The following is a 13,968-nucleotide window of genomic DNA, read 5'->3' as shown; positions in this document are numbered from 1 at the left end:
ATAATACTTCAACAATTTGGAGACATAAGATGGCCATCTCCTAAGTCTACTCTTTTATTTCTTTCTCAGGCTACCTACAGTAAAGATACTTCTCATTTATAAAACCATATATTAGAGCTGGAAAAAGCCATCTCCTCAATAATGTTAAAGCTTTTAAAATACAGGGCTATAGAGGATAAGACACTTACCTGAAATCTTTTAGTGACTGAGCCCTAAAAGTTGAATTCCATTCTTCATTTTTTGGAAGATGGTGTCAGAGGTAAAGGAAAGGCCTGATACCTACGTTTGGAGAATTTAAGAAGTCATATAGAGTATTCAGGCAAGACCTTCTGTTTCCTTCATTCTTTAAGCAAATTAAGCCCAAGCATATATTTTCTGAAGTGAACGATTTTCTTACCTGTGCTTTGCTTTACCTCAGATTAGGACCTGATATGAGATAATGTGTGAGAAACTAAAGTTCCAGTTTTTTTCTGCAAATCTCTGTTTTATTTCACTGTATCTAGAAGGCTTATTGTAGGACGGTATGTGAGCTTTGGGCAGATATACCTTTTGTTTATTTTCTCTCTGAAAGGTGATATAAATGATGTGAAAGAGAAATCTCTATTAAAAAACAAAAGGCAATTAAAGGGTATATATAACCTGCCTCTGTGCCTTTGCATGTGCTGTTCCCTTTGCCTGGGATTCACTTCCTTCACATCTTTGCTTGGATAGCATTTATTTGTCCTTCAGGTTAAGCCATCTCATGCTTTACCCAACTGCATCATAAGTGCCCCTTTGCAATGACCTTGTAGCATATCTCTATCTGGATAATTATCATACCAAATTTTAGTTGTCATTTTTTTTCTTGTTTATCTCTTTAATTAATTTGAGTTTCTTGAGGGTGATGCCATCCACCTTAACACATGTTGACTGAATAGATGTGACTTTTGGCGTAGTTTCCATCACTTGGGGGATGAAGCATTGGGCCTGAAGGTAACTGAAATAAAGTGTTTGTAATAATAACTCTGCCATAGAGTCTGGCTCGCCAGTGGCCTCTGTTTCCTTAAAGGAAAAGTTCCACAAGATACTTTTTGCTAACTTTTCCTTCAGCCTTTGAAATCTCCTGAATGAAGAATCTTGGATCAGTTCAGTATATAAATTAGAGATTGGAGGAGGTGATTTATATAAAAGACTCATAAAATATGCCTTGGCCCTTTCTTCTTTTATCTCTTCTTTTATAACTTTGGCTTTTTATAACTCACTTGGAGATACATTTTAAGGTCTGCCTGTGTCAGACCTGTTATGAGTTATGGCTCTGCTTTCTCACCCACCTTTGGCAGAACATTAAAATATCACCGAAGGTGGCATCACCAGCCTATTACTGTATTAGAGAGAAGGATATATTAAGAAGGGCAAAAACCTGAGACAGTCTCCAGGAATAGCTTTCCTGAGTAAATACATTCAGCATACAAATCGCATTAATCTTGATATCAGAGCCATCTTCCTGTAACAAAAGGCTTACTGATTCATTTTTCCATGGAAATATGAAGAGTCCAGTGATAGCTTTTGGAGGGTGTGGTTTAAAAGTCTGCAGCGACTTGAACCCTAAGAAACACTGTGGGAAACAATTTGGCTTTCTAGACCAGTGACTCTCACGTTTTCTGAAGTATAATAATCTGGTGATTATAGTTCCAGAGGTCCAGGTTGGAATGTAGAAAACGGTGTCCTTCATAATAACCTCCCATTTTATTCCGATGCAGGTGGTCGGGGGCTTCTCTTTGAGAAGCACTGGCCCAGGCCTTCTTATTGAGTGGGAGGTCTTTTTGTAGAAGCTAATGAGAGGTGGTTCTCGGTTAGAGTTCTCAGCTGAACACAGTAGAGCCTAAAGGGTAAGGCGCGCTGGCCATCATACGTGCTCATGGATTGAATGACCTGGTGACTCTAAAGAGGAACAGTGACCCTCAGCGCCCTGTGTTACCTCTGTCACTGTGATTCCCACTGCATAGTCGTCGTCCGTTTGCTTATTTTTTTCCCGTTTGACTTGAGGGCAGGCACCATGTCTTTCCTCTCTGTACTCATAACACCTAATGCCATGGAAGTGTTTGGTGAAGACTGAATATCTACATAAATGGACAGACGAATGAATGAACAGGATGTATTAATTCTTCACAGATGAAAGCATAGTCAAAGGTTTCTCGCTTAAAAGTTCAAGCTGGCTTGGTAAAGATAACCAATAGAGGATGATGTTAATGGATGTCAGTATATGGTTTTAAGTGTAATATTGTTCTTTCCTTTTAAGTTTACGTAGGAGTCGGAGGCGTGCAGCAGCCCCCAAATGGGACTGTAGCTCATAATCATCTAGGGGTTTTACCTCTTATTGACTGTTTTATTTTTAAGTGAAAAAGTAATATATATATATATATATACTTGATATAAAGAAAAAATTAAGTTTATCTCATGCCCAACCCCCATTGCACCTCCTCGGGGCCACACGCATCTGCCAATGTGTTGCGTCCCTCTCCAGGTACACGCTGTGCGGTTGTTGATGTATGTGCCGTGTCTTTTCTTATAGAAATGGTCACGTGCTATGAATACCATAGTGCATTTACGTTTTTCAATTAACAGTATATCTTGAAGGTAATTCCATGTTAAGACATACAGATCTACCTGATTATTATAATGGTTACGTGGTATTCCATTGTATGGTATCTACTATCTATCTATCATCTATCTATCTATCTATTTATCTATCTATCTATATCATCTATCTAGCTAGCTATCATCTATCTATCTGTCTATCATCTATCTATCATCTGTCTATCTAGTAATCCACTGCTGTTATCAGCAATGTTTCAATGAAGACCAGTGAGTGCATGAGCAAGTATGTGTACGGTGAGTTTTTAGACGTGGTATTCCTAGGTCGAAGGGATTGTACATTTTAAATTTTGCAAAACTGCTCTCCAGAGAGGCTGCACCAATTATATTCTACCAACAATGTGGATGAAAGTGCCTATTTCCCCACATTTTTGTGGGTTCAGTTTTTAAAAACAAAGATTCTGAGGCCCTCACACATCTGCTGTCTTTAAACTTTCTAAGAGCAACCAAGGGATGCTCATGTTTTTAAAGCTCCTGAAGTGGGATGTGATTAATATTTTCATGTTACGCTATTTCACATTTCTGTGATTCTGATGCAGGAGGTGCGTGAACCACAGGCTGATGCGTGTACCTGCACTGGACATCCACTTCCGCAGTCCTGAGGCCCCTCCCCATTCATAAACACACAGCAAAGACATGAGGAACTAGTTTGGGTTGAAAATAACATTCTAGAACCTTTGGGTTTGCAGTTCTCCTTTTTCTGCCTTCCTGTGTTTTCTGTTTTTGTCTCAAGTCTCCTTTTTTTTGCTGGGTGATTCACTCAGGGGCTTATTTCCCCCCACAGGTTCACAAAGATGTGCTTTAAACATGTGCTCTTTGAGGACACCTTATTTGATGAATGCTATTTTGAAGATGTTACATCGACTGATACCTATTTCAAAAACTGCACCATTGAATCGACCATCTTTTATAACACAGGTAAGGGCACGAACTGGGTGGGCTTGTTGTCTAGAACCAAACTGCTCAGTCATAAGCTTTAGGAGTAGTAAAGTATTCACAAGTGTGCATGTTGAGTCTTTGCGTGGAGAAATGGGTTCCAGCCCCAGGCATGGCAAAGAGAGGTTGCACAGCCTTCACCAAGGCATTTAATTGCGCTCCGTCTCAGTTTGAGCACATGTAAGATGGAAACAAAAGTACGGGGCAAGTGAGTGTTCTGATCTCAACAAGACTGATGCTATACGCTAAGGGGTTTTGGAAGGAACAAAGTATGACCCAGATTTTAAAAAAAAACAACAAAAACAAGCATTCCAGGAGGACTGCATTTTATGCCTGGAGTGCATTCTTGAAGACCTAGCATAGTTGGAAATTTACAAAATTCAAGACGTGTGTTCTCACAACAATAAATGAAAAGGGAAAACTGCCTCTTTTCAAGCTTCGTGTGTGAAGTGAGATAAGATATTTTAAAATCACACCATTTCAGATTTACATGATTAAAAAAAAATCACAACAGTCCACCACTCTCTCACTCCTTGTTAGTTTTACTGCTCTCATTATAAATTAATTCCAAGTGGAGCTGGGTTATAAGGAAACTAGTTGAGTTTTACCAGGGGCTTCACCGACATTGCCTCGTGTAAGAAATGTACTATCATCCCCATCTTACAACTCAGGAAACAGAGGCTTAAGCAGCTTGCCCAAGGCCACAGCCAGCAAGCTGGAGGAACTTCGATATGTCCCTTAATTGTTTAGCTCTAAAGTCTGTGAGCTTTCCACTGAAATACTTGCATTCTCCCGGGAATTGGCACCGAGACATGGTTTATGCAAGGACATCTTTTTCCTCCATGATGTCAGTCTCAAAAGACTCAACATCTGGTCTCTAACTATCCCTTGGTCTTCAAATAGTCCATTATTGGACTTATCTTCCTTATTTATTTTTAGCCTGAGCTTAAAAAAATATATTAGTGAGTTCTATCCACTTACTCTTTGGCATGTCTTTTTTCTTCTTTCAAGTTTCAATGAGGCCTCTTTGCTTGCGCACTTTAATTTTTTAAAATATCAGCAAGTACCTTTTATTGTATGTAAAATGTTTTAGGGGGTTCCAAGGTAAAATCTGCTATTTCATTAGAAGGTTTTATATACTTTCATAGAATTTGGTAACACTTAAGCCCAAAGGAACTTTATGTGTGTGTGTATACTTCCTGTGTATGTACTATACACACACACACACATATATACATGTTCTCACACCACAATATGACACAGATGTTCATACACACTGCACATAGTTCCTGTACATATACACACCACATGCAGGCGCACATTATATATACACAGGTGCAGTCCAGTCTGTATGTTCACACTTATACATGTGTATGTAGACATGGGCAACATAGCAATTCATTTATTAGGGTCTGTTCTTACTACTCTTCCTAACATTTAAAAAAGTGATAAAACTGATATATGATTACTGCAAGAATTCAAACATTATGGAAGCACATAGAGTAGAAGTAAAACTTAGTTTCCATCCAGCACTTGACCTCTAGTACTTTTTCCTCTTTCCAGAGGGAGCTGCTATGTAACAGTCTCCTTGCAATCTTCTTATATTTATCTACATATATAACATACCCATGTTTATTTAAAAGTCAATTGATTCTGTAGCTCATATGGTGACACTTGCTTTTTTAAACTTAATGTGTCATGGATATACACACTCTTAACATGGGGAATTTTGCAGACACTTGCAGTCATGAAATGTCAGAGCTGGGAAGTAGTGGAGATCATTAGGTGTTTTCCTCTAACTTTACAGGCAGAAGCTCAGGGAGGTTAAAGAGGGCCAGCTGCAGGGCCAGTCCCCAAACCCAGGTTTCCTGAGAGCCTATATAATCATCTTTCTGCTAGAACAGCTGATGTTAGAAGGCGTCAGAGAACATGGAACGGGTTCCAAGGCAAATGGCTATTATTATTTTTTAAGAGTTTATTTTTTTAGAGATGTTTTAGGTTTACAACAAAATTGGAAGAAAGGTACAGGGATTTCCATTTGCCTCCAGCTCCTACACATAGCCTCCCCTGTCAGCAACATCCCCCACCAGAGCGGTACACATGTTGTAAGTCCTGGACCTACACATCATCATCGCCCAGAGTCCACAGTTAACGTTAAGGTTTATTCTTGGTGCTGTACGTTCTGTGGGCTTGGACACATGCATAATATCCATCATCATAAAAGCATACAGAGTATTTTCACTGCCCTAAAAATCTGCTGTGCTCGGCCTAGTCATCTCTTTCCTGCCCCGCCCCCACAAGCACTGAGCAAACGGTTTTTATTTTGAAGCGCGTTCAGGTTTCTGCATGGGCTTTGGAGGGACTGGCTCAATCTGGACCCGCTTCTCTGGTCATTTGCCTTGTATACGCCGGGTAGCCTTGGAGGTGTAACCCAGGCACGGCGGCCCTCGATGCCGTCTTGTGGAGACAAACAGGACTGTTATCTGGCTTGAAAGACGTTGTATGTAAACATGTCCCTCCATGAGTGTTCATTTCATTTCCCCTTGCTTATAGAAACTTGATCAGGTCGTTACATTTTTAAAGGTTTCTCTCTTCATCTGTACCTGGCCACGTGTCATCTTGACTTTGAGACTGATTGCCAGTGGGCGGTGCCGCCTGCCCAAAGGAGGGGCATAACGCCATCCCTGCCTCTGCCCCAAATCTCCCCAGACCCCCTCCATTTCACATGAAACAAAGGTGTCCTTCTCTCCGCAGACCTCTACCAGCATAAGTTCATCAACTGTCATTTTATCAACGTCACCTTTCTGGAGCAGAAGGAGGGCTGCCGCGTGGACTTAGAGGAGGATAACGACTTCCTGATTTACCTCGTCAGCTTCCTTGGCAGTCTGTCTGTCTTGCCTGGGAACATCATTTCTGCCCTGCTCATGGACAGAGTCGGAAGGCTCAAGATGATCGGTGAGTTGTTAGGGCCATGCTGGGGCATGCCTGCTCTAGTGGGCTAGGGAAGTGGCTTAAAGTGTATGAAAGCGGCGGCCTTTTTCTTAAAGAAACCTCACACAGGAAACCACAGAGGTAAGAGGGAATCTGCTGGTGTAGAACCAAGGAGGCACGTCTGCAAAACCCCAGGACCCCGTGGAGGTCGTCTGAGATCTCTGGTCCACACCGGGAACACATCTTCGTTTCCTCACTCAGCAATTCTGTGACAGTTACTTATTCCGTTAACACTTCCATAGGATATTAAATACATCCATTGTACCCACTCTGTATTCTTCTTGTTGGAAAAATACATAAAGTGCTCTTAAATGAGCATCAGTTTCATTTGATGGTTTACAGTAAATCCCATTACTTATTATTGTATAATAGTGATAACATTTTGGGCTTTGGAGTTGGACAGGCTCATGTTGGAATCCTATCACCTAAAGGCTGTTTGACTTTGGACACATTCGGTTACTTCTCTGGGCCTTATCTTATAGATAAGGAGACCTATAATGAGCTGGTAGGGGTTCCTGAGGCTTGAACATAATGTGCCCAAAGCATCTCATTGTGCTTGGTGCATTGCAGGTTCTCATGTCGGCCTTGCTTCATTCTGCCAGATTTGCAGCAGTTTGTTACAGAAACACATGCCAGGCATGGTGAACAAGAAACAAATATATACACCCAGGGCCAGGGAAAATGTACACACATTAGAGTATGAGTCAAGGTCAGGGGAGAGGAGGCAGACAGTACGCTAATAAACATGCTGTGCGTTCTGCCCCGGGGATGTAGTCAATCAGCAAAAATGAATTCCAAGATCCTAACAGCTAAGCTCAAAGGAAACAGAATAAATCACAGAGTCATTTTGTCCGTAAGTGCAGCATGAATATTTAGAATGGTTGAGCCTAAGACATGCCTGTGATTTCTGCTTTTTAATCTTGTGGTGAGGATGGTCATCTCTCAGGCGTGGCAGATTGAGCTGGGCCTCCTGTTAGCGGCAGTGCCCTGCTTAGACCTGAAACCTGATGAGGGAAGACGGTGGCTTATTAACTTCTGTGATGCCCGTGTCCAGCACGGTGCCTGCCGCCGAGTGGCCACTTAGTGATGCTGTGGGACTGCCTGGGACCCGCGAAGATGGCCTCTTTCCTAGAAGAGTCGGAAGCACCAAGCTTTCCAGCACAAGGTGCTCAGGACGGTGTGGTGTCGAGGACCAGCAGCTGGGAGTCAGGTGGCCATCCCCGCCGGACACTGGCTCTGTGAGTCTGCGCAACTTCCTCCACCTCTCTGAGCTTCCGTTGCACGATGGTTAAAATAATACCTCTGTTTGCTCCAGTGAGACAAGGCATGTGAGAGTACCTGTGTGACACTTCTGCCGTTCTGTCACTGGCCTTTTTTTTTTAAACTTGGAAATATTAATATGTAATGAGCTACACAAATAGTGTGTTTGAAGAAATCTCTCCAATCTGTCTAATCAACGTAGAGAAGGAAAACAGGTGAAGAAGCCAAACATTTTTACTTGGCACTTGAACTAAGTCACTTGGAGCAGCTCTGACAAGCCTATTTTTATGGGAACACACACACACACACACACACACACACACACACACACACACACAATTTTGGAGGAGAAAAGGGCAATCTTCATACCAGAAAGTGAATTTCTGTCACTGGTGTTTTAAGTCCTAGGGTTGAACAGTGAATTCTGTGGTCACTCCTGGAGTAGCTGGGACGTTCTTGGGAGATGAGGGTCGATGAAGGGTGGGGTGGGTGCACCTGTGAACAAGAATGGACTGCCCCCCTCAACCAGGGGCAGAGGAAGGGCTAGGTGCAGGGAGCAGGCAGGGCAGGGAGAGAGTGGACATCCTCTTCTTCTGCATTGAAGACTTTCTTGTCATCATAAATGTATCCCAGATAAAAACTGATTTCTCTAATGCTAAATAGAGCCATAATCCCCAAACTGGATATCTGGAACTAATTTTTATCATTCATTCTTTATATCTTGCTCCTTTATTAATGTCTGTATATTGTTTCCGAGCCAGATTGTTAAAAGCTCAGACAGTGCCCCCTTTGCAGCTTTAGTAAAAGACCTGGCACACAGTGGATCAACTGCAGTATTCTCAGGGCCCAGTAAATATTAGGTGCTCAATAAAAGTCTCGATGGGATGTAGGTGACCTGTTTTGAAATTGCCTTTCCCGTGACCCTTAGACAAATCCCCTGTCAAGTGTGCTGGACCATCATTTATCCTCCTTACTCTGCGGCTGCGCCCTTTCCAGGGCAGAAGCTGTGCCTTGTTAACAGCAGAGAAGAAGGTTTTCCTGATGAGCCTGTTACTCCTCATTTATATATTCAATAAACATGACTTTATGCAGCATAGTTCTCCACCAGGCTGTACGGTTGGCAATGGGAATACAACAGTAATTGAGACAGACAGCATCCCTGTGCTTAAGGAACAAATGATTTATTGGGAGAGACAGATGTAAACTAGATATTTCATTTAACTAACACTTAAGAAGTGCTTCTTATAGGTCAGGTTTTGTTCCAGGCATTTTGTAAATATTAACATGTTTAACCCTCACCATAACCCTGTGATGGGGAAAGTGAGACAGCCCAGGGAGGTTAAGTGACTCCCTCAAGGTCACACAGGGGAAGCTGGGATTTGACCTCAGGCCTCTCCATCACAGGAGAATAAGAGCTAATGATGAGTAGAAGAACTGGGGACTACAGGGACCTGTAGCAGGAAGATCTAGTATAGTTGAAGGGTTAGCTCCCTGACTATCACTTGATTTATTTGATGATCGTATTTTGTATTCAGCAACCCCCATGGCTGGCCACTTGGAGGGATGCATGCATGTCGATGATACAGTTCTCAGGGCACTTGCGGTCCAGTAGATGCCAGTCTCCTCCCGTTCTAGTTCTCTCCTTGCTGTTTGGAAAGAGGTTACCAGGCTACCCAGTCACAGCCCTACCTCTTCCCAGAATCAGCAGAATGCAGGTGGACAGTTACCTTTCCCCAGCTCATCAGCAGGGTTTGACACTAGTCTCGGCAGCTCCAGGTCTGAGGATGAGATTCTAGGCGGAGGCCCCCCAGGGAGGCACTTGTGGGTGAGGCCAGACCAGCCTTCTGGCTTTTTGGCAACCTGAAGACCTCCCTCCTCCAGGGGTCCTAATGCCTGGTGGGGACTCACCCTGTTTCCCAGCTGGTTGTTTGGGACCTGCTTCCTTCCTTCCTTCCTGCTGATTATTCCCACTGCATTTCCAGACATACTCTTGATCTGTGCCCTGCATCCACTCCAGGCTTCCCAAGCTCTTCTGGGCTGGAGGTATTGGGTTTGGGTAGGATTTGACACAATCTTCTTTCAATGGGATCTCTTATCATTAGCTGTCTCACCCCGCGTCCTGGTGGGAAAAAGAATTCACCCCAGACAGTTCTAGTGAAGAGACTGTATGATGCGGCAGCTTTTAGAGGTGTGAGCAGGGTTATGGGAACAAAGGAGGCAGACGAGACACCCAGATACCAGCAAAAGTGGGCGGCAGGCTCTTTCTCCAGGACTGCAGGGATGAAGGGGGAAACAGCAGTAGCTGAGCTCAGACAGAGCTGGAACCAAGGAGGAGGAGGTGCCCGGGAGGAGCTGTCATCCTGGAGGGATGCAGCATCCACCAGAAAAGGGCTTAAAAAGAGGGTGAGAATTGGGAAGACATATTCCAGGCCCTCTCTCCTCAGAACTGATAAGGGACCCCCAGATATGCAGTCCACGGGAGTTAGCTTCCCAGGGCTCAGAGCAGGGCTGAGAAGGGCCGCTCAGACATCTGGGGTGGAGATGGGGCTACATGGAGAACGAGCAGCATGGCCCTGGATCAGGTGTTCTTCTGTAGCCCGTGCACAGCTGAGCTCTCCGTGGAACGTGAGCTCCAGAAGAATGGAGTCTTTTGATCCCGATGTATTTCAGGCACCTTAGAACAATGTCTAGTACCTAATAGATTCTCAACTAATATCCACCCCCTCTGCTTGGTCTTCAGTTGTTCTGGGCTGGACAGCACCATAGAGAGAGAATTTCGAAATCCTTCCTGGAGGCTCATTCTGGTGACACGACTCTTGCAGAAGGCTCTAATCCCATGGCTGGGGTGCCGTGATGGGGTGGGGGTGGGGCAGCTGTGCTCTGTTTCTGCAGAGAGGAAGCTGTGTTTTCAGGTCTGACTTGGGCTTCGTGCCTCTTCCTGCCTTGACCTCCCTCTGCAGGTGGTTCCATGCTCATCTCAGCCGTCTGCTGCTTCTTCCTGTTTTTTGGCAACAGTGAGTCCGCGATGATCGGCTGGCAGTGCCTGTTTTGCGGGACCAGCATTGCCGCCTGGAATGCTCTGGATGTGATCACAGTGGAGCTGTATCCCACCAACCAGAGGTCAGTTCTTCCTTGGACTTCCTTCTGGGACTTGCTTGAGTTTCTTTGGCCAGAAGTCTACCTGCCCAAGATCCTCCACTTTGGCCATCTTGGTCTTCTTGGGATTCCATGGACCCAATGTCTCTTAGGTTGTTGAGTTTCTCTCGCCTGGGGGCTGGCATAGCCCAGGGGTTGGGAAAGCTAAGGCTTGATAGGGTGGGGTGGATGGCGAGATGCAAAGGACAAGGGCAAACCTTGTCCAGGAGAGAGGAACTAGGTCTGAACCGTATGTGTTGTGCAATCCAAAGGGAGGTGAGAACAGGCCTGCCAATGGGAAATGCAGTGAAAGGTGAAAGATTGTGCAGAAATAAAGACGGGCATGATGCCTGATGGTCTAGGGCATTTGTGGAAGATGGGCCAGGGATGCCCAGGGTTTCCTTTTATTTTGTGCGTACCCTGTGGGAAGAGGCCTGGTTTAAAGGCATAGGGTCAAGGCCATTACTTAGCAGTTATTTCTCCTCATGGAGCGGGAGTTTTCAGGATAGCAGGTAAGTGACTCTGTGGCCAGAAAGGAATGTGAAGTGGTGTGGAAGGGGGGTAAATGCAACTCTGCAGAAAATCTTAATGACCTTCCGAAGATTGGTGACAGAGGTATTAAGATAGAGGTAGCTATGGAAAAGCACAGAATACTGTATTTGAAGCCTCTTCTGTGAATCAAAGAACTTCTAAGTTTTACAAAAAATAAGAGGAGGAAAAGTTATCATTATTTCAATGGTATGTGATTTTAAACCCAGGAAACTTAAGAGAATTAAACAAAGAGACTACCAGAAACAATAAAATAATTTGATAGGGTGGTCAATAACAAAACTAAATAATTTCTAGATTTTTGAAAGAGATAAAAAAATTCAAAATAAAATTGAAATCCATTTAACAATAGAAGAAATAATAAAATATATAGAAATCAATTTGATGAGAAAGGTGAAACACGTGAAGAAAATCATAAAACTTTACTAAGAGATATAAAAGAAGACTTAAATATATGTCAAGATCTATCTTATTGACTTCTAAGAAGATTTAATCTTACAAAAGTGTCAAGTATTCTTTAGTTTTTAAAGAGTTCATTCAAAACTCCATGAGATTTTTTTCCCCACTCTGGGAACTTGAAAAAATTACTCTAAAATTTATTTGGAAAAATACACGTGAAAATATCAAAGAAAATTCTGAAAACTAAAAGATTGGGGTTAGAGGTGGTGACCAAGGATAAAGGTATTGTGTGGTATAGTTATAGAAAAAATGTAAAAAGAATTTAAAATATGAAAATGTAGCCACATTCTTAACAAACTTGTGGTATGAAATAGAGACATTTTACTTAATTTGGGGAGGACCAGTGCTGGGAATATTGTCTCTGTATGTAGATGGAGTCAAGAAAGGATGAATGGTTAACAATAGTTACCACTAGGAAGTGTGATTTATAACAATTAGGATTAGGTTCTGCCATGGGTAACAGAGACCCCAAGTAACCACATACTCGGGAAGATAGGCACCGTAGGTTCTTTTTATCTTGTTCTTCCTCTTTCATGACCTCAGCTATGGTCCAAGATGAGACCATCTATATTCCAGGAAGCAGGATGGAAGGAAAAAGGATAAAAGAGAAGAGAGCAAAAGGACCACTCTTTTTTCTTTTCTTTTCTCTTCTTTTCTTTTCTTTTTTCTTTTCTCTTCTTTCTTTTCAAGAACTTTTATTGAGATACAATTGACATGCAATAAACTGCATATATTTAAAGTATACAGTTTGATTTTTTTTCTTATTAGTAATGTATATATGGCAATCCCAATCTCCCAATTCATCCCACCCCAACCCTCCACCCCCACCCCCCTGCTTTCCCCGGTTGGTGTCCATATGTTTGTTCTCTGCATATGTGTCACTATTTCTGAAAAGGATCACTCTTGACATCTCTTAAGGAAGTTTCTCAGGAGCTGCCACTTGTACTAACATCCCATTGGCCTATACTTAGTCACATGGCCAGGCTCAGAAGCAAGGGAATCTGGGAAACGTAGTGTTACCTTTGGAGAAATGCTATTTATGGAGAATTAACAGTCTCTGCCACAAGAGGGTCGAGGTGTTATGAATGGGGAACAATTTCTGCTTTATCCTTCTTCATTCTTTCAAGTTGGAAGGAAATACTCCAAATGTTAATAATGGTGATGCCTTTCAGTGGTGAAATATATTCTTACATCTTTACGTTATTCTGTATTTCCAAATTTGACTAAAATGAGAATGTGTTATTTTATATTTAGGAAAAAAATCCCTCCCACACCTTCACCCTACTTGTTTAATAAGGGAAAGAAAGAACCCAGTCCCACATATCTAAGGAGGTCTAGTGTGTATCTTCCAGAATGATTTACTTTCTCCTTCTTTTACAGGGCAACAGCCTTTGGCATCCTCAATGGATTATGCAAATTTGGAGCCATCCTGGGAAACACCATCTTTGCTTCTTTTGTTGGGATCACCAAAGTGGTCCCCATCCTTCTGGCTGCCACTTCCCTCGTTGGGGGTGGCCTGATTGCTCTTCGACTGCCGGAGACTCGAGAACAGGTCCTGATGTGAACAGCCTACAGGGAAAGGAAATGTTGGAAGAACCTCATCCAGGAACATTAACTGTGCCCACACTTCCTGTCCGTCACTGTCCAGAGGACACCTGGATAGCACAGGAGGAGAAGTTGAATTTGTGACCCCTAGTTTAGTGCCTGTTTCAGCTGTCTATATGTTTGTAACTCAGGTGACTTGTTTGGGGGTGTCCTGAGCGGTCCTCCCTTAGAATCCCAGAGCCGTGTGCTTGGTTAATGATGTCCCCAGCCCAAGGCGGGAGGAGGAGGGATAACGCCTTCCAATGTGTATGCAAACTGAGCAAGGGGTGTGTATTTCCGCAAGGGAGGTGCAAGGACTTTTTGCATTTGAAAATGAATTTGAGAAACACTCAATTTCCTCCGCAAAGTTCCTCGGAGCCCAAGGACCTGACACATTGACTTGGGGAAGTTGAGTCATCT

General features: G+C 43.1%; 1 protein-coding gene across 3 annotated transcripts in view; it reads left to right on the top strand.

The window, feature by feature from the left end:
• Positions 1–13,574, top strand: part of SV2B (synaptic vesicle glycoprotein 2B) — a 69,680-nt gene extending 56,106 nt beyond the window's left edge. For 2 of the 3 annotated variants that reach the window (XM_057723229.1, XM_057723231.1), the window contains 4 exons: positions 3,419–3,552; positions 6,325–6,525; positions 10,782–10,941; positions 13,345–13,574. In XM_057723229.1, the coding sequence (XP_057579212.1) occupies positions 3,419–3,552; positions 6,325–6,525; positions 10,782–10,941; positions 13,345–13,528 (679 nt within the window). In that variant the 3' untranslated portion in view covers positions 13,529–13,574. The remainder of the gene's footprint in view (positions 1–3,418; positions 3,553–6,324; positions 6,526–10,781; positions 10,942–13,344) is intronic. The other variant, XM_057723230.1, reaches the window with a different exon arrangement.
• The last annotated feature ends 394 nt before the right edge of the window (positions 13,575–13,968 follow it).

The sequence above is a fragment of the Hippopotamus amphibius genome, chromosome 2 (assembly GCF_030028045.1).
Source record: "Hippopotamus amphibius kiboko isolate mHipAmp2 chromosome 2, mHipAmp2.hap2, whole genome shotgun sequence".
NCBI classification, from domain to species: Eukaryota; Metazoa; Chordata; class Mammalia; order Artiodactyla; family Hippopotamidae; genus Hippopotamus; species Hippopotamus amphibius.
Note: the sequence above shows the minus strand (reverse complement) of the source record. Positions and strands in the feature narration are given on the sequence as shown.